At 38.6% G+C, this 24,608-nt stretch overlaps 1 protein-coding gene across 1 annotated transcript; it reads right to left on the bottom strand.

Moving 5' to 3' along the window:
• Positions 1 to 787: 787 nt before the first annotated feature.
• Positions 788 to 21,195, bottom strand: LOC125177917 (probable G-protein coupled receptor 158; the record flags this gene model as incomplete). Its single annotated transcript, XM_047880584.1, has 11 exons — positions 788 to 1,595; positions 2,133 to 2,159; positions 2,645 to 2,668; positions 5,892 to 6,041; positions 6,979 to 7,283; positions 7,891 to 8,027; positions 8,972 to 9,169; positions 9,216 to 9,361; positions 12,981 to 13,049; positions 16,205 to 16,345; positions 21,075 to 21,195. Coding segments are annotated over 11 exons (1,483 nt in total), but the record flags the coding sequence as incomplete, so codon positions are not given.
• Between the last annotated feature and the right edge of the window lie 3,413 nt (positions 21,196 to 24,608).

The raw sequence follows: 24,608 nt of genomic DNA on the forward strand, positions 1-24,608 counted from the left end.
ACCATATTGCGCATGGCGCCACCTTCCTAGGACTAATGGCCGCCACGTGGCGCGCAATTCAAATAAGTAAGTTCCCGCGCCGCACCCTGTATATACGGCATACGAACCTTTTCACAACACTTGGAAGAGCTTCTCGTCAGTTGTTAACAGGTAAGGTAAAAACGTAATTCCAATCTTGCAGCGTCAGCTACGACCTTCAACAAAGAAAGTCCGGCTAACTTATAAAATTTAAACAAACCTAAACTAAAATTGTCATGCGCTCAAGACTAGAGCCTTTACTTTTCGCTTAAATAAATAAACATTGGAGTAAGTAGAGAACTTTCATGTAAATATCAATGAAGATAATTACCTCTACTTAACAGAACCTTTCAGTTCGCGCTGAAAAAGAATGAAGAATGAAAAATTCTTCAGAAAAGAAGAATGAATGGATGCACCTTACAAACTTTTATCATGCATGTTAAAACATAAACTTAAACTTATAATTGTTCTTTGTACCGTCAAATAATGAGAATCATATTTTATAGACCAGTCTAAGTAAGACCAGACGATAACTATGTACCTGTATAACTATGTACCTGTATAACTATGTACCTGTATAACTATGTACCAGAGTCACGGGTAAGAAATTGTAACAATGAATACCTTACATTAAACACGACTTAAGATTCTATTCAAGTCATCGCTCACAAGCCCAATGAAGAAGCGTCAATGAAACTAAATTTTAATGAGTTTCCATTTAAGATTATATTTGTTTTTTTAGAAATTTATCGCAAAATTTCTGAAAAAATTATGAAATATCATATTTAATCAGCCAATTGTTTTGAAACACATTGTACTCAGCATTTGCAGAATTTCGCCGCTCTCTTGTATCTTTAAATATATTAAATTTAAGCATCGAATTAATATTTCAGAAAAATAAATGGGTGTACACCACGAGCACGTAATAAGCCCTGCAACATATTTATATCTATGGCTCAATATCTTATAGTAATACTTCTGGCTCCACATTTTGCTCAATGATCTATATTCATAAGCAAAATAGCCCGAATTATCATTTAACCCTTGCTTCTCCGAATTATCATTTAACCCTTGCTCTATCATTTAACCCTTGCTCTATCATTTAACCCTTGCTCTATCATTTAACCCTTGCTCTATCATTTAACCCTTGCTCTATCATTTAACCCTTGCTTCATTTAACCCTTGCTTTTTAACCCTTGCTCTATCATTTAACCCTTGCTTCATTTAACCCTTGCTCTATCATTTAACCCTTGCTTCATTTAACCCTTGCTTTGTTCCAAGCTCCACCATTTAATTAAGACGCTGCTATATACAACGACTACATCTTACAAGAGATCTGCGGCTCGTTAATATCTTATCCTTGTGTTCCAAGCTCCACTATTTAATAATTAAGACGCTGTTATATACAACGACTACATCTTATAAGAGATCTCGTTGATCTCAGAGAAGTTGGAGGGACAGTCCGCGTAGACCGACACGCCCGAAGGTCCCTCCATGGAGCACACCGAGTCTTCGGGCGTGCGGTTCTCCACCTCCAGGCAGTCCATCGCCACGGCGCCCCGATGTCGCGCCTGAGTCTGTACGTCACGTCCATTCAAATTAACACCATTAATTTATTATTTTTGATCAATAATTTATTTATTGCTTTCGTGACTTATACTAATTTAGGCATAACATATAACATCGATTAGATCAATAATTTATTTATTGCTTTTGTGACTCGTACTAATTTAGGCATAACATATAACATCGATTTGATCAATAATTTATTTATTGCTTTTGTGACTCGTACTAATTTAGGCATAACATATAACATCGATTTCATCAATAATTTATTTATTGCTTTGGTGACTTATACTAATTTAGGCGAGCAAAATTTCTAAGCTTCGCATTACCGGGAAAAAATGTTGCTTGTCACGTGAAGCACAGTACCTACTGGACTATAAGATAAAGAGATAGCTTAGCATGGTAAATATTGACGAGGTAAATGGTAAATATGCCTTTATTGCAGTGCTCACCTTGTCTTTGCTGCCTTTATTGCAGTGCTCACCTTGTCTTTGCCGCCTTTATTGCAGTGCTCACCTTATCTTTGCCGCCTTTATTGCAGTGCTCACCTTATCTTTGCTGCCTTTATTGCAGTGCTCACCTTATCTTTGCTGCCTTTATTGCAGTGCTCACCTTATCTTTGCTGCCTTTATTGCAGTGCTCACCTTATCTTTGCTGCCTTTATTGCAGTGCTCACCTTATCTTTGCTGCCTTTATTGCAGTGCTCACCTTATCTTTGCTGCCTTTATTGCAGTGCTCACCTTATCTTTGCTGCCTTTATTGCAGTGCTCACCTTATCTTTGCTGCCTTTATTGCAGTGCTCACCTTATCTTTGCTGCCTTTATTGCAGTGCTCACCTTATCTTTGCTGCCTTTATTGCAGTGCTCACCTTATCTTTGCAGCCTTTATTGCAGTGCTTACCTTATCTTTGCTGCCTTTATTGCAGTGCTCACCTTATCTTTGCTGCCTTTATTGCAGTACTCGCCTTATCTTTGCCGCCTTTATTGCAGTGCTCACCTTATCTTTGCCGCCTTTATTGCAGTGCTCACCTTATCTTTGCTGCCTTTATTGCAGTGCTCACCTTGTCTTTGCTGCCTTTGCGGTTCTGCGGAATAAAGAAATTTGAGTTAGAAAATATGTTTCACTGTAAACTAGCGTGTGATAATGCAATGCAAATATTGCAATTAACGCAAATTTGAAAAACCATCCCAACAAAAGACATTATGTTTTTTTATCAAATATTTTTCAGCTATAAACTGAGAAATAATTTCAAATTATATAGCACAATATAGGATCTAGAAACTAGGAAACGAAATCAATAACAACCACAGCATCTATATTTTATGTGAGCCGAGAGCAACATGGAGAAGATGAATTTAAATACATATATTAAAGCTACTCCATTTCCTGTAGTCGAAATATTGTTGTGTAACGCTAAAGCTTTAATTTCCTGTAAAAAATTGATTATAAAGTACAATTTATTCCTATAGTCAAGAAGTGTTTCTCACGGCCGCGTTACCCGCAACATCAAGCACAAAATTAAACTATTTTTTGTGCTAGTTCAATTATCGATAAAACGGCACAATATCAATGGCCTGAGCACGACAATAACATTTCTTGAACTGGTTTTTCCTTCACAAAAATACCATTTATAATTACATTTCAGCGAATTATAATTATATATCTGAGCGATTCATGATTAGGTATATACCAGAGCGAGGTGTAACTATGTATCTGAGAGCGGTATAATTATGTACCTGAGAGCGTCTGAGTGTCTCTAACTATGTACCAGAGAGCGGTATAACTATGTACCAGAGAGCGGTATAACTATGTACCAGAGAGCGGTATAACTATGTACCTGAGAGCGTTATAACTATGTACCTGAGAGCGGTATAACTATGTACCAGAGAGCGGTATAACTATGTACCTGAGAGCGGTACAACTATATACCTGAGAGCGGTATAACTATATACCTGAGAGAGGCATAGTTATAAGTATTGTAATTCTAAGTATTATAAGCGGTATAGTTACAAGTATTACAATTATAAGTATTATAAGCGGTATAGTTACAAGTATTACAATTATAAGTATTATAAGCGGTATAGTTATAAGTATTATAATTATAAGTATCATAAGCGGTATAGTTACAAGTATTATAACTATAAGTATTATAAGCGGTATAGTTATAAGTGTTATAACTATAAGTATTATAAGCGGTATAGTTACAAGTAGTATAACTTTAAGTATTATAAGCGGTATAGTTATAAGTGTTATAACTATAAGTATTATAACTATAAGTACTGTATTATAAGCGGTATAGCTACAAGTACTGTCTCTTATACACATCTAGATGTGTATAAGAGACAGCCCAAGCGTCATGAAGTCCACAGGAAAAAATCAGAGAAGCTAAATTAGTTCAAATGCTTAACAGAGGAGTGAAAGGAATAAAAATATTTTTATATGTTGTCGCATTGTATTTCTCCACGAATAAAGACAGACGAGAAACTCTAAGAAGATATCCTGCACGTATAAATATGTACAGCAATAAGACAGTAGATGGAGTACACTTAGTAGATGAAGTACACTCAGCACATGGTTGAACTAGTATAAGGTTGACCCATCAGAAGCCCATTTTTGCGGATATAGTTCGTTGTTCGCCTGTGACGTCACTGATCTCAGTGACGTCACAGGCATTGAACCAATCACCGCAATGCGTTCAAACCAGTCAACCAACCCGTCATGGGATAGAAGGGATTGTTTACGTTTCTCGATCTCAGTGACGTAACAAGAAAGCTGAACTGAAACTGAACTTCTCGTTTGTCAACCTTATTTAGTTCAACCATGAGGTTAATTGCTAGAAGAACTATATATAAAAATATAGTTCAAAGATTAGCTTCAGCAGGAGCTGGTCATACAGCAGCGCATGAGGCCGGAACAAAGTTGCATGTCGCTGCGCATGGAAGTCACCACGCGCTTGCAATTGGAAGTTCCTAAGATGTAGATCCAAAGCCAACGAGGGCGGTGAATATCTATAAAATAGTTTTGTTTATTATATTTATATAAAATTCATAAAAAAGTTCCTGTTTCAACAACGATCGTGGTATAATTACTGGTAAATACTGCTAAGGTACATTAATTGTAGTGAAAAACCCTTGGAATATTTGATCAAAAACAAAAAATGCAGTAAATTTAAACCTGGATTGCTCACTTTAATGCCCGTATCGCAAATTATCATTAATTTTTTGAAAGATTGAAAGCCATCGGATATCGCAAAATTTCTAGCTTAAAGAGATCAACAAAACGTGCCGAATAAGGNGGGGTGGTACTGTAGGGGTGCTGCTGTAGGGGTGCTGCTGTAGGGGTGCTGCTGTAGGGGTGCTGCTGTAGGGGTGCTGCTGTAGGGGCGCTACTTCATTTCTCACATTATTAGGATCATCCCATTGTTTCATGCCATTATTTGATTCTTGTCCGTGTAAGCCAAAAGGTTGAAAAATGTTTGTTTCGAAATGAGACACAAGATCGATTCATAGTTGGTAAAAACAGTAACTTTCAAAAAAAGAATTGGTTCAGAAATATTTTTGACTGATATAAAGAAAATTAATAGTGAGTAAACAAACAACTCGTTCATTCTTTTCTAATTAGGAGCTAAAATTAATTTTAGATGCTACTTGTTGCGTTTCAAAAAAACATATTCAAGTTGACCAGTAAATTAAGAAGGTGAGCAAAATGAACCCTTGGCAATCGAGGGTTAAGTGAAGCATTTATAAGATTCACGAAGAAATAAAATTAACAGCCTATGAAATTTTGACTTGACTCCAAATAAGCTCAGACAGTCATGTTTTTGTCGATAACTTTATGCGACGACTTCGCCCCTGAATTGTAGGACAAGTGTTCTAGAATATATATTGACTCATTAGGTAGAATTCCTCTTCGGGATTTCGATGATTATTTGGACCAGAAAATTAAGCATCTTCAGTACGGTGCGTTTTCATGCAATAATTTCCTTGCTACCAGCGTTAGAAAACTTTTAGATGAACGCAACAAAACATCCGTGAATAGAGACGTGCATCTCAAACTTAAGGAAGAAGCTCTCATCAAATAAATGGTCGAGATTAAATACCAAAGGCAGAATCAAAAGAATCAATAAAAATAATCGGTGGCAAAAAACGAAATGTCAGAACTAAACGGAAAGAACTGGCTAACTGGCCGAACACAATATCAGAACTAAAAAGGAACGAACTGGCAGAAGGCGAAGTCTATAAACTAAGCGGGATGAACTGAAGGTAAGAAGCAACTGAAGAATGTCCTTAGTACATACATGATCTTACCCGGATTTCTTCAGGGTCCATTTGGTTGATGCTGATATCGTTGATCTCGACGTCGCCGTTGGCAAGCTGCTCACACAAGTGCAGGTCTGTGGGCACCTCCCTCGCTTGCAGCTCTCCTGCAGCGTCCAGCGGGTCTCCGCGACAACACAACTGCCGGGCAATAGCGGTGCCTTGGTGGTTTGTTGTTGTTGTGGATCCCCGGTCTCATTTTTACAAGAGACCCCAGAGACAGCTGGTGTGTTGGTTTGTTAGGACAAACTGTGCCTTGATGGTTTGTTGGGTTAAACTGTGCCTTGGTGGTTTGTTGGGACAAAACTGTGCCTTGGTGGTTTGTTGGGACAAGCTGTGCCTTGGTGGTTTGTTGGGACAAACTGTGCCTTGGTGGTTTGTTGGGACAAACTGTGCCTTGGTGGTTTGTTGGGACAAACAGTGCCTTGGTGGCTTGTTTGGACATACTGTGCTTGGGTGGTTTGTTAGGTTAAACTGTGTCTTGATGGTTTGTTGGGACAAACTGTCTTGATGGTTTGTTGGGGTAAACTGTGTCTTGATGGTTTGTTGGGACAAACTGTCTTGATGGTTTGTTGGGGTAAACTGTGTCTTGATGGTTTGTTGGGACAAACTGTCGTAATGGTTTGTTGGGGTAAACTGTGTCTTGAAGGTTTGTTGGGTTAAATTGTGGGTTAAAATTTGTTGTTAGGTTTAACTGCAGGCTGATCGAAAAATGACAGGAAACAATGGGGAACCCGAGTATAAATCGTAAATAACTGCAGCTTATGATGCAACTGTGCTGGCTTCGAAGTTGCACTGCTATGCCTGGTGGTGCACTGATTGATGTGATGCATTATGTAGATTAGTAGGGATGTCCGGGTGCCTGGGTGACAAATGTTGTTTAAAATGTTCTTGAAGGCTCAGAAATGATATCACTAACATAGTTCAGCACAACAGAGAGGGTGACGGTCACATTAGGGCCGATGATGAGTACCATGGAGAGCGTGATGCTCACCTTAGGACCGATGATGAGCACCATGGAAAGCGTGATGCTCACCTTATGGCCGATGATGAGCACCATGTAGAGGGTGATGCTCACCTTAGGACCGATGATGAGCACCATGGAGAGCGTGATGGTGAGATGCACGCGCACGAAGTATAGCAGGAAGAGCTGGTCAGGATGCAGGGAGCTGATGGCGTGGGGCGCGTGTCTGATGACGTAGAGGACGCAGGACACTAGGAGCTCGAGGCAGAGGGCGACGGTGAGGGCGCGGCGCTCCACAGCCAGGGCCTTGTATTCGCTGCTGAGGTTACAGCGGCCGCCCATGGACGCGATGAACCTCGCAGAGGCGCCGCGCAGCTGGAAGGCCAAGTACAGCCCGAACACCAGGAACAGCAGCTCCTCTGTCGGGACATGTGCACATAAGGCAGGTACAGGCCGAACACCAGGAACAGCAGCTCCTCTGTCGGGACACACGTGCACATAAGGCAGGTACAGGCCGAACACCAGGAACAGCAGCTCCTCTGTCGGGACACGTGCACATAAGGCAGGTACAGCCCGAACACCAGGAACAGCAGCTCCTCTGTCGGGACACGTGCACATAAGGCAGGTACAGCCCGAACACCAGGAACAGCAGCTCCTCTGTCGGGACACGTGCACATAAGGCAGGTACAGCCCGAACACCAGGAACAGCAGCTCCTCTGTCGGGACACGTGCACATAAGGCAGCTGTTCTGTAATGTATTTCGATGTATTTAGCGAGAACATCATCTTGTTCTGTGCAACGTTCTCAGACGAGTCACGAGAGCAATACAGGTCATGAGTTCTGACGGTGAATGAATTCCTAGCAACAGCTTCCACGTAATTGCTCGAATATCACTAATTGTAGATAAACCTTAGTTAATGATATTTTACTTGTTTCGAAATACATTGCAGTGAAAAAAATAGTGTACAGAAGTTACATCAAGATTGTATTTGCTATATATTTCCTATTTTAACTAATGATCCTGACCCGCCTCAGTGACGACCTCCCACCACAGCGGCTGGCAGTAGGAGAAGCGGTGGCCGGACGCGGTGGTGGCTTCCGACAACAGCGAGCGACCCTCCGTCCGCAGCTGCAGGATGAAGGCTGTGCCTGCTGCCATGTACCTGGTGTGTGCCACGGCAGTATATGATAATAATAATAATGATAATAATAATATTAATAATAATGATAATAATAATAATAATAATAATAAAAGGATGAAAACCTACCAACACAATTGTCACCATCAACGTAGATAACATTATTGTAGGTTGAAAACCTACCAACACAATTGTCACCATCAACGTAGCTGCAACTATTGTAGGTTCGAGCAATCTGTTATTTTGTTTTACTGACGATCGTATAATGTGTAAGTGGATGTAAGGACGATCGTGTATGTGAATGAAACTACGATAATGTAAGTGAATGTAATTACGATAGTGTAAGTGCTCTTAAATAAGTGTTTTGCCGGCGACGCGAATTCGTTCCGATATTTTTCACCGGGACCGCGCATATCAGACAGATTCAGTATACATCAGGCGTAGTAGCCGAGACAACCGACTGCGAATAAAAACGTCAAGTATGTTCTTGAATTCGGTCATACTCTGACTCATGAATTCGGTCATTATAACTATATGAGCAGCAAGTCTGTTGCACATGTCGGTGACGCAAAGCAGAATAAATGTCGTCACATTCACTTACACTATCGCACATATACATTCACTAACACAATCGTGATTACATTCACATACAGTCATACACGATCGTACTTAGTTGCAATGCAGTTTATTCAGATTATAACCATGGCCACTGATGTTTGTTCTCGCTTTGTGTTATATGTAGTCCTTAAGTATTCCTGTAAAGGCCATGAGAATAGTTGTTTATTCAATTAGCTAGCCCAAAGCAGGTATGGTGTACCAACAGTTGCCCTGCGTATAAATGAAGCTGGCGCCATACTGTGAATGAAGCTTATAGTTGCATACACAATTAGCTAGCCCAGCGCAGGTATGGTGTACCAACAGTCTGTCTCTTATACACATCTAGATGTGTATAAGAGACAGGAACACACCTGTACAGCTTGAGAACACACCTGTACAGCTTGAGAACACACCTGTACAGCTTGAGAACACACCTGTCACACCTGTACAGCTTGAGAACACACCTGTACAGCTTGAGAACACACCTGTACAGCTTGAGAACGCACCTGTACAGCTTGAGAACACACCTGTACAGCTTGAGAACACACCTGTACAGCTTGAGGACGCACCTGTATGTACAGCTTGAGAACACACCTGTACAGCTTGAGAACGCACCTGTACAGCTTGAGAACGCACCTGTACAGCTTGAGAACACACCTGTACAGCTTGAGAACGCACCTGTACAGCTTGAGAACTTGAGAACACCTGTACAGCTTGAGAACGCACCTGTACAGCTTGAGAACACACCTGTACACCTGTACCTGTCTCTTATACACATCTAGATGTGTATAAGAGACAGACATTAACGATGACATACGTAGGCAAAGTTCCAATATCGTCAGCAACATGGTCGTATCAGGGCTACATTAAGAATGATCAGCACGGGCAATGTTCCAACATCATCAGAGCCTTCAACCTAGGACCTCTTCACTCAAGATGGTTGAAATAGAGAAAGGAAACAAGACCCTCCTCGGCTTACTTGCTTGGCCGCTACATTAGCGATGTTTTGTACGGGCAAAGATCTCACACGCAATGGCTTCAAAATAGTTAAGAAATTATTTAATCATGCACTGAAAAGCGAGTCATGAAGATTACATCATTCACGCTCACAGTTGTAAACTGCTAATGCTAAGTAATAAGCAGTGCAAGAAAAAACATGCTTAAATCAATCCCAATAGAGATGAAGCAGTTCAACAGAATTTTGGTCATGGAATGTAACAATTGGCCGACCCCAAAACAAGCGGGAATTGTCAAGAGAAAGCTGCTTGCGCCGCAATCACCATTCTGTACGAGGTCATGACCCGGCAATCCTAAGGGTTGCCAGAAACGGGAAATTTCAGGAATCGTACAGAGCCTTTAATGATTCCCAAAAGAAATCAAGGGACTTCATCTCGGTCAGCTGCAGCCGCCCATAAAGTAAAGACTCTTGGCGGCTGTATCGTGTTCACGCTGTGTCTGCCCAGCAGCTCCATGATTGAAACTTAGTTCAATATTATCATTAATTTTTTTGTGAGCACATTCGCTTTTAAGAAATATTTCCACAGAAAAGTGTGCTCGCATCGCCCGCCAGTGTCCAGTTAGGAGCTTTCTCAATTACTAAGCCGAAAATGAAAAGTTTCCTGCAATATGAGTTAGAAAATGCTGACTCAGGCTCTGCTAAATGAACTTGGCCTCAAAAAGCCTGAGCCTACCGCTTTATCGAGCGCCTAACGAGGCGCCAGTCCGATCTCATGGCCTGCAATGCCACAACTGGTCATTTTGCAGATCAAACTTTTGCCCTAAGACCGACAAATGAACCTCTTAACGCCACATAAATTATTCCAATGGATCAGTAACGCTCTCTAGCCGAGCTGCTGGCCACCAAAGCAGCAACCAAGCGCCAGTTACTGGGCACTTCGCATCTGAAAAGCGGGAGTTGAGCAAGCCAGCTTATATTTAATGGGGGATAAGGTGAATGTATATAAATCCAGATTGAAATTTTACTGTTGGTTGAGCCACATTGAAGGATGGGAGGGCGAATGGGAGGGCGATATGACATATAGATGATCATTTTATCATACAAATGAATTACCGTATAACATGAAATGAATTATAACATTATAATTGAAATGAATTATAACATTAAAATTGAAATGAATTATAACATGATAAAATCAATTATAATATGAAATGTAATCACACCAGAACTGTATATTCACACTGAAATAAGTTTGCTGGACGCGTGTTCACATACATGACACGTGTTCGCGTCACCTAGACAAAAATGGATTTAAAAGCCGAAGTGATATAACTGGTCACACAACATAAGCTCTCTCATTAACTTAATTACTCGATAAGAATACGAAAAATTGAAGTAAGAAGTAGTGAAGTGAAGAGGGAACTGTGGAATTAGTGCGTTTCATGCCGATTTTTAAGTTTTTAAGAGAAATTGCAAGACTTGAATTTTCAAGCAATCGTGCAGGCTTGAAATTATACAAACTATGAAGTGTATAAATGAAACAATGTAGTTTAATGATTCATTTGATCGTTTACAATGATTTTAATCATAATTTATTCAATTTTTTACAATGATCAACATACTGACAAGAAGTTTTTTGCGATATCGGTATAAGTCGATATGAACTTGATTGAAATTGAGTTCTGTATCGCAATTGCATACGAATTAAGACGAAATAACAGTAGCCGAAGCTCCAATAAATGGGAATTTTAAGATAAGATTTTATAGAGGGTAAAACTAGTAAGTTTACTTAACCGACAGCAGTTCTGCGAGGATTATTCCTAACTGATATGTCTGGTCGAAATGCACAAAGATTTTATTGCACGAAACGCATTGCAAGATAGAAACGGCCATATGAAAGAAGATTGGGGATCTCAACGAGTAATTTTCTTATGGATATATGTAACTCCTAAAAATTTGCTAATCATCGTAATTTTTGCTAATTAACTAACATTTCTTTTGGAATAATGGTATCACATTTAATGGTATCCCACGATCAAATAACATTACTGGGCACGGTCGTAGGGAACAATATAAATAGAAACTTACAAAAATAAATTTTAAACTATATCTAATTAATAGCTTAGGGAGAAAGACGTTGAAGAAAAATGAAGGAGCAACATGGTTGCTCCTTCAAGAAATGAAACCTGTACAGCTTGAGAACACACCTGTACAGCTTGAGAACACACCTGTACAGCTTGAGAACACAGGTATGGTGTACCAACAGTTGCCCGCGTATAAATGAAGCTGGCGCCCGGCAATCAGATTCTAATGGTGGCCGACACCCTGGTCGTAATGGAGCCTCAATCGCGGAGACAAAGAGAAGCCGGAGCGAGAACAAAGGCCCGCACCAGAGGCGGGGGGCTAGCGGAGGTGGAGTAGTGGGGGAGACTGCCTCAGTCTCCCATCATGGCAGCAAAATTATGAGTCTTTGAAATTTTTTTCAAATATTTGCATTGTGACACTTGGGTTACAATATTATATTTTCCGGGAAATTTCCATGTAGCAATGCGAGTTTTTTCCGAGGAATTCTGAAAGACATGTTGCAAGTTTTCGAGCGTTTAGGAAGTGCGTAAAGTAGAAATTTATTTACTTAACCCATAACGTTCTTCATTGTCACGGCGTCTCTAGCCCCCAAATTATTCTGAAAACTTCCCTCGGAGCGCGGATAAAGAGTTCTAATTTAATTTGAACGCAGATTAAGAACCCAAGTTCCATTTGTCTGGAGATTTGCTGATAATTGCGCTTTAGTGAGACGCGGCGGCACCGTTATGGGGGAGCGTTTCACCGGATATGCCAGCAACATCAACACTGCCGAGTTTTTTTTGTAACTATTTTTATCGAGACGATTGGCGTGCAAAACGGTCGAGTTAAGACGCATCCCTATATCTTCTTATTGAGAAGTTTTATTTATCCTATAGAAGTTGTTCCTATCTTCGTCTTTTATTGAAAACCTCAGCCTCTTAAGTTTTCGACCATCGTTGGAGAACCACTTGTGTACATACATGTATATTATGTTATGATCCATCGGAAGCCGAAGCATCGATGTGTCTGCAGACATCGTTAATGAACGTAGCTCACATACATGTACAACATTCAAAATTAAGAGAATCATCAATTTATTTCTCTCGATCCCAGCTATTTAATGGACTATAGCAGCTGGCCTTATTAGGCCTGTTCAGTGTATCTAACTGATACGAGGATAATTATTTTCGCTTCAAGATAAATTAAATAAATGATATTGAAATTGATGATATCGAAGTTGAGACACATAATAAGAATAAATTAAAAAATATGTATTATTAATTTATTCGGCCCTATAATTTTGCAACTTATTTGAAATTCAGTTATTTTCCTAAAAGAATATGTAGCAGGAGACTCACTGTGCAGTATATGAGGCAAGCACCGAGCATCATCGTGAGCAGCATGGACCACATAGAGGAAGCGATCACCTGAGCAAAGAGAACAAGACGTGAGTTCTTATCATATCATAACATAACATAACATAACATAACATAATGATGTCGGCGCTGAAGTGTAGGCCTGATGTGGCCTGTCGTCGATTCTTTTCCTTTTCGTGCCTTGTTCATAGATCTAAACTCGTGTCATTTGACCGGATATTTTCATGACTGACGATAGTTTGAAGAAGCTACTAGACTTCCACCGGGTTCGATAAGGAGCATAGAAAAGGAGCATTGGTTCGATCGTATAGAAAATCAGTAAATGTCTCATACAAAATTTATCACTATCCCATAACCTGCTATTAAGAGAATATAGGATCCGAAGCAAGAGTAGCGAACAAAATGAGTTCAGTAAGAAAGACTTGTATAGAATAAGGATTTTTTGGGGTTTTAAAGCCAAACCCATGGTTTTAAAAACATAGAATAAGGGTTTTTCGGTGTTTTAAAGCCAAACCCATGGTTTGAAAACCATAGATTAAGGGTTTTTCGGGNCGTGACTGAACTGAACATGTGAATGCACCTGGCAGGGAACGGACCGTGACTGAACTGAACATGTGAATGCACCTGGCAGGGAACGGACCGTGACTGAACTCAACATGTGAATGCACCTGGCAGGGAACGGACCGTGACTGAACTGAACATGTGATGCACCTGCAGGGAACGGACCGTGACTGGCATATGCCCGGCAGTGTGGTGTGAACGAAGCCTTAAAACAAATATTCATGGCAGTGGAATACAGCTAGTCAATTATTGGGCGACAGGTCTAATAGCCTAATCACCGCTGACACAGCTATTGCTATTAATACGAATGGAACAAAGAAATACGATGTATTTTGAGTGACAAGTGTACCGTCGAATACTTTATTTCATATTAGGCGTAACAATGCGGCAGGAATGATGACCTGCTATATATAGGCTTTTATAGATCAAGGCAGCCATAAAATGAATTATTTTTCTGTAGGTAAACATCTATAAAAAAGTTTCAAATAGATTATTACGACACTGCATGTATGATTTGGCTCCCTCATCTCACTGAATTAGTCGCTCTCCCTCTGCTACATTATAGAGACGAAATAACATTGGAACCTCTGATAATGACGGCTTCAGTCGACCGTTGGTGCTGTTCACGACTTACTTCAATTAAGGTACCTAATTGGTTGAAGTTTTCTTTAGAAAGAAGAGTTTGAAACTCCATATACCTTCGAGTAACTAAAGAAAATTGTACAGTATGTGTACCATCAACGTTCCACCAGAAATTCCCAAGTGTGAATTTAACAGCGATTTTTGGACCAATAATAAAATTATTTCTATCTTATGTTATATAAATTTTTAAAAATTTGTATTAATCACTTCATTCAACGCACATTAAGATTAGCAGGGGTCGTCGGTAGTGTTAAATTGCCTGAATTTATCACATCCTGCAAGGCACATAAAATTTTCACGGCTAAGCATATTTTGGCGAGTCTCAAAATTTGCAGTAATTTTGCCCGATAAATTTTTCCGAGATTTACCTGAAAATTTTCCGAACTTATTCAGACATTTGTTCGCGACTCAGCATTCAGTTGCCGTAGTTCCTAATCTCATTTACCCGGAATCCATTAACCAGCATCTCGTCAGTCCAAATCCAATCATTTTGAATCCCGGTATCCAGACCTCTGTCATATACCGAACCCTGTCCACAGGTTAAAAGCCTTCTTTCACCTCACATTTAGTACGGAACTCCAATTCCCAATTCACTACGAGGTTGACATTCTAATGAAATGTGAATTTTGCTAATCTCATAATTCGATGTCATAATTAAAAATAAAAAATGATGCATGGTAAGTCTCGTTGTCACGCGCCCTCTTCATTTTTCCATAGCCAGGCTTCAAACACACAAACTTATCAATATATAACAGATTAAATACCTAACTATAAATATATGAGAGCAAAAAATTTTGCTACTTTTTAAGAAACTAAATTTTTTTTATGAAATTTGACACAAACGCGGTGAGAAGTTTTTCCTGGGAACGGAGTTTTCAACAATTATTTATTAGAATAAAACCTGAAATATTCTGGAAAAATAAAAAAAAATTTTAGATTCTATTTTAACAAAAGTGATGATTTTCATCAGTTTGATGCTGATGTAATCATTTTAGAGCAATACAGGCAATCAGTTGGAATTAAAATCGATTCATGTATGAAACAAATGATGACCTACCGCAACGTACACTGAAAGCATCAAGACACAACAGCCTTATGAAGCCCGAGAGAATTATTTTGTACATGTAGTAAGCTGAATTACTAGAGTCATTGAGTGTACACTGTGCATTATACAATGTATTGATGTTTATACATACTCTTCAAGGAAAAATCTACGGAGATCGCCACAAACATTCAAGTATATCTGTTCCCAGAGTCGTGAACAAGCTCGGCGACAATGAATTGAAATGGTAATCAAATGTTATTTTATCGTATAAATATGATTTCCATGACTGAATAAGGTCATGAAAACTATGAGAAGATTACGAAGGAAATCCTGAAAAAAACGGATGCAAACTATAAGATAGTAGATTGTTAAGTTTTCACAACGAGACTATCAATCGTCAAAAAAACAGAAAAATTACTCATTTATAACAGTACATTAGCAGTGCATGTTGCGAACACTACTAGAAAGCTTTAGGATCAGAGCATATTTGGCTAAGCTATTTTTGTACTCTTTTCCAGAGAGAGTCTTTCAGTTTTAACACCAAACTCCACTCCACTTTAACTTCTCTCTCACTGTTGGGCTCCATATTTTCAAGATACTTACTTAAAACAATACCTAATTATGCTCTCAGTAAAAGTTCATCAAATTTATCTTTTTTTTTGCCATTCAAAACAGTCGAACAATTCGAACTAGTGTAAACAAAGAGGTGAAGATGACCAATTGAACACGAAATAAACAAACAGGTATCGATCAATAATCACTGGACGAAATCATTAAACTTGTGTATAAATCCACACATGTTGAAATATTCAAGCATAAAAGAAATACAGAATTCAACGAGATACAATAACAGTAAATAATATTCAAGAGCCTGAAATGCGTTAGTACGCACCTGTCGTGAGCGTGGTACGCACCTGTCGTGAGCGTGGTACGCACCTGTCGTGAGCGTGGTACGCACCTGTCGTGAGCGTGGCACGCACCTGTCGTGAGCGTGGTGGGGGGGCGAGGCGACACGTGTGCTGTTTGGCCTGTAGTAGCCCTGGCGACACACGCATGTGTAGCCCCCACGTACGAACCCTAGTCCTGAGACCGCCTCGCACTGTCAGCCATAAGTCAACAGTATTGTTATATAATGGTTATTTAAATGTATTCTATTGCTGTAATAATGTAGGAATGGTTATTCTTATTTAAAATGGTTATTTAAATGTATTCTATTGCTGTAATATTGTAGGAGAAGACTGGCCACCGTCTCACACTGTCCACCATAAGAGTCAACAGTATGGTTATTCTTATTGAAAATAGTTATTTAAATGTATTCTATTGCTGTAATATTGTAGGAGAAGACTGACCACCGCCTCACACTGTGAGCCATAAGAGTCAACAACATGGTTATATAATGGTTATTTAAATGTATTCTATTGCTGTAATATTGGAGGAGAAGACTGACCACCGTCTCACACTGTCCACCATAGGAGTCAACGGTAAGGTTATATAATGGTTAATTAGTTGGATTCTGTTTCTATAATATGAGAGAAGTCCTCCGGTCATGACCTCATAGCGCAATTGAAGACAAAATTAAGGAGAGAACGCCTATATATGGACTCTGGATTACTGAGGCCAATGGGCGGTAAAACCTTTATGCAGCAACTATTTCATTTACATATTTACGTACATTGACCGTCTCCATGAACAACCGAATACGAATGTCTTAAAAATATTAACAAATATCGCATTGTTCATGGATAAAACTTGAATAGCAAACCTAATGTATGGTAACGAACTAGGCACACATGTGCTGCATGATAACTACCAACACACGTGTATGGTAGTGCACACAACACACATCTATAAATGATAAGCTAACAGTTGAGTAGTGAGTCCTATAAGGCAGCTCAAGCCCAAACGTTTCAATCCTCCGCAGAACCTACTGAACTTGCCTTGTTGAACTCCTGCAGCATTTAAAGACTTAACCACACCATTCAATTTCACACCACTTGTCTGAAATTTCAAAATATCCAAGCTATTTCGTATGCAGTTTGGTGACGACGCACAATACATTAATATGTAATGACATAAACAAATATAGCACGCACAACACATGACATTAATGTGTACAATAACACCTGAAGCCGCATAGACACCGCACGCACTCTCTTCGAAAAGTAGTTGTAAAAGTCGTAAGGACATTTTTTTTGCCCAGCCATCACGTGAAAAAACGCCGTGTTGCGTTTTTTTTAATTTAACACCATAAGCCTGTACTGCATTTGTAAAAAAACGGTCAAAACGGTATATTTTAATAGGCCGGTCAGCCATTAGAACGGCTGTCAGACCGTTTTCTCGTTATAATTTCGAACAGTGCACAACACATGACACTATATATGTACACTAACACATGATGCATCACGCACAAAAAGCATAGCAACAAACGATTTTAACATTTAGGGGCAACAAACTGTGATCATCACGCACAACAAGCATAGCAACAAACAATCCTAACATGTAGGAGCAACAAACTGTGATCATCACGCATAACAAGCATAGCAACAAACGATTTTAACATTTAGGGGCAACAAACTGTGATCATCACGCACAACAAGCATAGCAACAAACGATCCTAACATTTAGGAGCAACAAACTGTGCTCATCACTCGTGTTTGTGGAGTAATCAGCGTCAGGACGAGACCGTCGTTCTTCAGCAAAGCCTGATAAATGACCTGACTTAATTAGCCGAATCATAGAAGCTATTCTGGTCGCCGGACCGGTCTCGGTCAGAATAGCCGGGAAATATCACACGTATATACGGACAGCATTGATCGCCAGCCACGAGACAGCCAGGCGCGCTGCCCGGTCAGTGAGCCTGGGCCCATACTTTCAAAAAAAGTTAAGAGATCGTAAGTTCATCAGCCAATCATTGACGGTCTTTCAGGCAAAATCCACCAATCATAGACAAGAAAATAGAGCGTAAATACTTACGTTCACTTAGCGAATTTTGAAAGTATAGGCCCTGGACTTGGGTTAGGATCCATTTGAAGTCGTCAATAAAAAACATATTTTTTTAATTGATTAATTTAATTAATTTTTAATTTAATTTTTTGTCTATTAAAAAATTAAAAAGTACATATGCTTAGAATATTTTATTTTACTCGTGTAGACATTTTGGCTAAATTATGCCAAACTGGAGCGTAAAGTGTCCGCATCAGAATGTTATTTAAATCAAATAAATTTGTCAAAGGTGAGTATATCGACCCATATTTCCAGAATGGCAAATCCCTTGAAGAGACCTAAGATTAAATAAAAAATTAAATGGATTTGTTCATTCCATCTTCGATTATAAGTTGAATATAAATGTATTCATTCATTCAAAATGACTCAATTCGAAAGAATCTCAATTTTAGATGAAAACTTCATTCCTCAGGAGAGACTTTTTTAAGGAATGATGTTTTAAAACATAATTCGATCTACCTACTTAACTATGATTGCCACTATCATTACAATTTCATTGTGATGCAGAATTGAACTGAGATGAGAGCCTTGGCACCGGAATCAATATCTGATTAATTAGAGTTTTTGGGAAAAATTGCGTATAATGTAATGTCCGACCAGCCACGATACGAAGCCTGATCGATATCAGGCTTCGTATAGCGATCATTCGATATGATCAAATATCGTATCGTATCATACGTGCCTCGATACGATATCTGGGCCCATACTTTCAAAAAAAGTTGAGAGATCGTAAGTTCATCAGCCAATCATTGACGGTCTTTCAAGCAAAATCCACCAATCATAGACAAGAAAATAGAGCGTAAGTACTTACGTTCACTTAGCGAATTTTGAAAGTATTGCCCCTGATCTGCGGAAGGAGGCAGCAAGAGACCAAAGCAAGGACTGTCATATATACGTGTACCCCTGAGGCTAGGATTTGACGGTGTTTGAACGGCACACTCTATCACAATTACGGACATGAATGAAACTTTATGTCGGTAAGTTCGTTGCTCCTCCATTACTATTCATTTATAATACCAACCGAGGCATCATCCTCATTAATAAAGTCATTGCATCAAAAACATTCATCTCGTTCCTTATTCGTACGGAATGGCAGTGCAGCATATATATAGCAACATCGATCTAATAGTCAATAGTAACACAATATGCATTGCCCTTCTCCTGTCGTAAAATAGTCTTAAATACGTAATATGGTGTTGTACAGACTATTATTAATGTACCACTATATATCTTGAGCGTAATAGATATACATATCAATAGTACCACGGAGAAATTGATCATTTTGCATTTTATATGAACTTGCACAGTTCGACTCCAACTTGCAAAACATAACATACGGACTACGGAGGTAAAGTTTCATCAACTATCACCTTAGGCTTCTCACCTTCACAAACTTCTTAGAACAAAATTTATCATAACTTGCACCAAAGTTGTCGTCACATACAGGAACATCATCGAACATAGCTGTCCAGCCATCAGAAATGAGATATTCCTGTTGCAAGTCATCTCAGCTATTGAAACTTTCGCCAAGTTTTAATCAGAGTTTAGCGTCCAAACTAATAGAAGACGCGCCACTTCTGTTGTTTGAAGTGCTGCAGCGAAGAATTCTACTGGAGTCTGTGCAGGGGAATTTACTCTCACAAAAATATAGAGGATTTCCATTTCAATTTTACTGCAATGAGCTCGTGTGGTTCAAGCATTTTATTGCTAAACCTAATTTTTACCTAAAATTTTATAAAACAACTAATTTTTATAATAATCTAATTTTTTTAGATTTATCGGCATTGTTCAATTATCCGTGCTCACATGTCACTCAAAAGATCAGCGAGACAATATTAAATATAAAATAGATTAAACTTATACTATCAATAGAATTTTTCCCCTACTACGACAATCATATTAGCACTGAAAGCTTCAAACGGATTCTATTTGGATTGCGTGACTTTCTGGCTGATGAAAAAATTTCGTTAGAGAGTAATTCTAAATTTTGAATTCCAGAAAAATTACAGCGCTGCCTATAACTTACATCAGCGGAAATAAAAGTTATCGTTTAAACGCTTAAAATTGAGCCGAGACATATAAACGGTAAGTTGCGAATACCTTGTTGAACGTAATGCGAACGCGATGAATAACCGGGGAACATACTTTCAAAAAAAGTTAAGAGATCGTAAGTTCATCAGCCAATCATTGACGGCCTTTCAAGCAAAATCCACCAATCATAGACAAGAAAATAAAGCGTAAGTACTTACGTTCACTATACTTTCAAAAAAAGTTAAGAGATCGTAAGTTCATCAGCCAATCATTGACGGCCTTTCAAGCAAAATCCACCAATCATAGACAAGAAAATAGAGCGTAAGTACTTACGTTCACTTAGCGAGTTTTTAAAGTATGGACCCTCGTCTACAAGAGCTCGACATAGCAGGTCACAACTTTGATGAGAGTTGCTACTGGTGATCAGAGAACACTTATGTCACCATAACGAGAGCGATAGTTGTAGGTTACGCTATCGCAAGAAGAGAACATTTAGTCACGAGTGAAAATGTACGACTTTCAGTTTTGAGAGTATGGCCCAGGATCTCATTAACATGGTTCCAAAGATTGCACAAACTTTCTACATGATATTCTATTATTTCGCAGACAAGGAACATCAAAATTATTAGAGACTCACATGAACTCAACGTGGATGAGGAACCTCAAACTTCAAATTTCCCGCCAGTAAGGAATTTCTTTCAAAGGAGTATGGAACCTCAAACTTTAAATTTCCCGCCAGTAAGGAAGTTCTTTCAAAAGAGTAAAGGGAACAGCAGCTAAGAGCTACATGTCACCTGGGTGGTGGAGGGGCAAGTGTGGGTGCCTGTGAAGGGGGGTAAGCTCCCCAGCTCCTCCGCAGCATCACATTGGTTGATGTCCACCAGCCGAAGGGGGTAGGTTGTCACCACAACGCCCCTGCGACAATCATAATGAAGAAAATTATTATTTATAACAAAGTAACATTGCTAAGTTTTGTTAAATAAGTGATAGGCTGTTGCCATTAAACCTCCACAATCGCTCCTGCAGTTACTAAAAAGACAGAAATCTAATGACTTAGAATTAGATGAGTTTTCAGCACAATGTGTACCTGCAGCTAGGAGTGGCAGCCACGAATGGGAGGGTTATTTTAATTACAGAAAATATCAGTGCACACAATTTATCAGAATATTCTTCGCCATCACCGGACATTCGTAAAGCAGAAGCGCGGCCATGTGGTATCAAGAAAGTTAATAATGCAATATAGATAGCCATCGTACATTGAGTCCCGCCACTAAATAATTTCTATAATTACATTACAAATAAATATAATACAATAAGCCCAATACGCAGCGACCACCAACAGAGCTCAGTAGACCAATTCTACCCTAGTTGTCTCTCAATTGCCATGACAATGCAGCCCATCAGAGATTATAGGCCTATGCCTAAGCTGTAAATCGCATTTTCAGCTACTACCAGGCCATCTCAAACTCGTTCTTCATAAAAAATCATTCAACTCCCTTGTACAACAAAAAGTGAGCAATATATTTAAGACGTATAATCTGCATCCATAAAATAATATGTCACTTTTTCACATTTTTCAGTTGGATATTGGCCATGCAGGTACAGTTTTCACTTTAGGTTGCATTGTCTTGGTTTAATTGAACGAATAATGGAACTTGCAAACGAGTGCCGCTTGTGTGAAATAAATTTACAGTCGCGTTTTTAAGCTGCTCATTCACTCGATGGTCACGTCTTTTTAGGGACAAGGGGCCATACTTTCAAAACTCGCTAAGTGTTCGTAAGTACTTACGCTCTAATTTCTTGTCTATGATTGGTGGATTTTGCTTAAAGGCCGTCAATGATTGGCTGATGAACTTCCGATCTCTTAACTTTTTTTTTTTTTGAAAGTATAGGCCCAGGTCATCACGTGGTCAGTGCGGCATTTCTAACAGTTTTCGTCACTATACTTGGACGTGTTGATGACTTAGGCCTATACTTTCAGAAAAAGTTAAGAGAACGTAAGTTCATCCGCCAATCATTGACGTCCTTTCAAGCAAAATTCACCAATCCTAGATAAGAAAATAGAGCGTAAGTACTTACGTTCACTTAGCGAGTTTTGAACGTATGGCCCCTATCGTCTATACAAGAGCTCGACATAGCAGGTCACAACTTTGATGAGAGTCGCTACTGGTGATCAGAGAACACTAATGTCACCTCTATGAAAGTAATAGTTGTAGGTTAAACTATTGCAGGAAGAGAACATTTAGTCACGAGTGGAAATGTCCGACTTTCATTATTATGAAAGGACTTGATTAAAAAAGTGAATGAAAGTATACGGTATTGACTACTAGCATTTAAGTAGCAGCCACTGAAATAATGTTAAATTAACAAGGAAGATGATTTGAATTAATCGATGGTTCCATTAGATGAGATTTTTTACCAGCACCAATCGGCTGGTCAAACAAAATTAACTTTGAGATCCCAATGAGAAGTTCACTTTATCATTGGTAATTCGTAGGAACACGCATCTTACAACCTCATCATCATCTCCGAAAATATGCTATTTCAAGCTCAATTCTTGCACTTTTAAAATACATTTTCACATTATTTAAAGCGTATTTAGTACAAAATTACTAAAATAAACGCTTCATAGGAATAAAATAATTGGAAAAAACTCGGGTGCATACTGCATGCGGCAAGGAAAGAGGAACTGGGCAGACTACTATTGTGTCTGACAAAGAGTAAATTAAGGTTAATGATGATTAAGGTTAATGATAAGGTTAAAATGCAATGATGGAGAGACGGGGCAAGTCTCGTATGTTCGTTGGGACGAAAATTAAGCTGCGAACTTCGCTTTTAAACTATTGGCGCTTCAAAGGAAATTTACCAAATATAGAATAAATGCTTTGAACGAATGAGAATCGTTCACGAATAAACGTGTATGAAACTTCAGTGGAGAGCTGGAAAATTGTGTTTCGCCCGCTTTTTTTTCATAAATTATTGTGATTATTAGTTTATAAAGAAAATTGCTCGTAAGAAAAGTATAGAAAATAATCTTTTTTTTCAGTTAATTCGATAATCGTTTCTCCATGGAATATCACACAAGTAAAATGTAACATTACTTACAATATTAAATTTTTTATAATATGAATATTGAACACGGTTATAATCCTAGCATAAGATACCAAATAATACTATAATATTGCACACTATGTTGCAATTTATTCTACAGCTGCCAAACACTCGTATATATGCAGCGCTACAGAACAGCAATAGTTAATATAGCAATAGTTAATATTGAAACAGAAATAGAGCAATAGTCAGAACAACAATAGTTAATATAGCAATAGTTAATATTGAAACAGCAATAGAGCAATAGTCAGAACAGCAATAGTTAATATAGCAATAGTTAATATAGCAATAGAATATGAATTATATTATATATAATTCACATATATATTCAATATATTATATATTATATAGGAATATCGTTCAGTTGGAGCTAGAAGTAAACATTTGCACGCAAAGACAGCTCACGGCCCGAAATGTACAGTTAAGAAGACAACCAATTATACGAATAAGACATGATAGAATATTTTGTAAAAATTTACTATAACCTTCGTTTCCAGGTTACTTGAAAAAATTTTATTAGAAAAAATGAATTATGTAAAAATTTTAAATTATGTAAAAAAATTTGCACGTTTCCATTGAGGCCACAGCTGGGGAAACTCTAAACAGGCTTATATATAAATAACATTATTTACATTACATTAACATTATAACACATAACATAACATTAACATTATATATAAATAACATACATATAAATGACATTATATGAGACATTCGAACACTATCATTATAATGAGACAGAATCACGGTGATGAAGTGTTTTGCCTAAATATTTTACAGAATCTAGATATTATTCTAATATTCACTACAGGATCTGAAATTTGCTTCAACCACGTCTCGTACCAGCTAGCAGGGACATTTTTAACTTACAGTGAAATTTTTTACTGTGAAAAATTAGGCATAATTTATCCCTAAGATTAATTATTAACCCAGTTATAAACAGGCATCAAAGACGCTCTGCCGATGACGACATAGAGAAAGTTACTGTGAGCGATCATTGTTCAAGCTCATTGAAAAACAAATGCGGTTTCGCTTTAAGTTAAATATTATTTTCACTGATCAACATCAAATAATAAATTTTAATCATCAGCAAAGTTACGATCATGTTTATTATTTGTGACTGCAGCCCGTGGCCGCTGCTGTGCCCCTCTCCCTCGGCCGTGCGCGCTGCTCTCTTTATTGATTACTACGCAGAGGAGAGGAGAGGAGAGGAGAGG

Source organism: Hyalella azteca, unplaced genomic scaffold (genome assembly GCF_000764305.2).
Source record: "Hyalella azteca isolate HAZT.00-mixed unplaced genomic scaffold, Hazt_2.0.2 contig5630, whole genome shotgun sequence".
NCBI lineage: Eukaryota > Metazoa > Arthropoda > Malacostraca > Amphipoda > Hyalellidae > Hyalella > Hyalella azteca.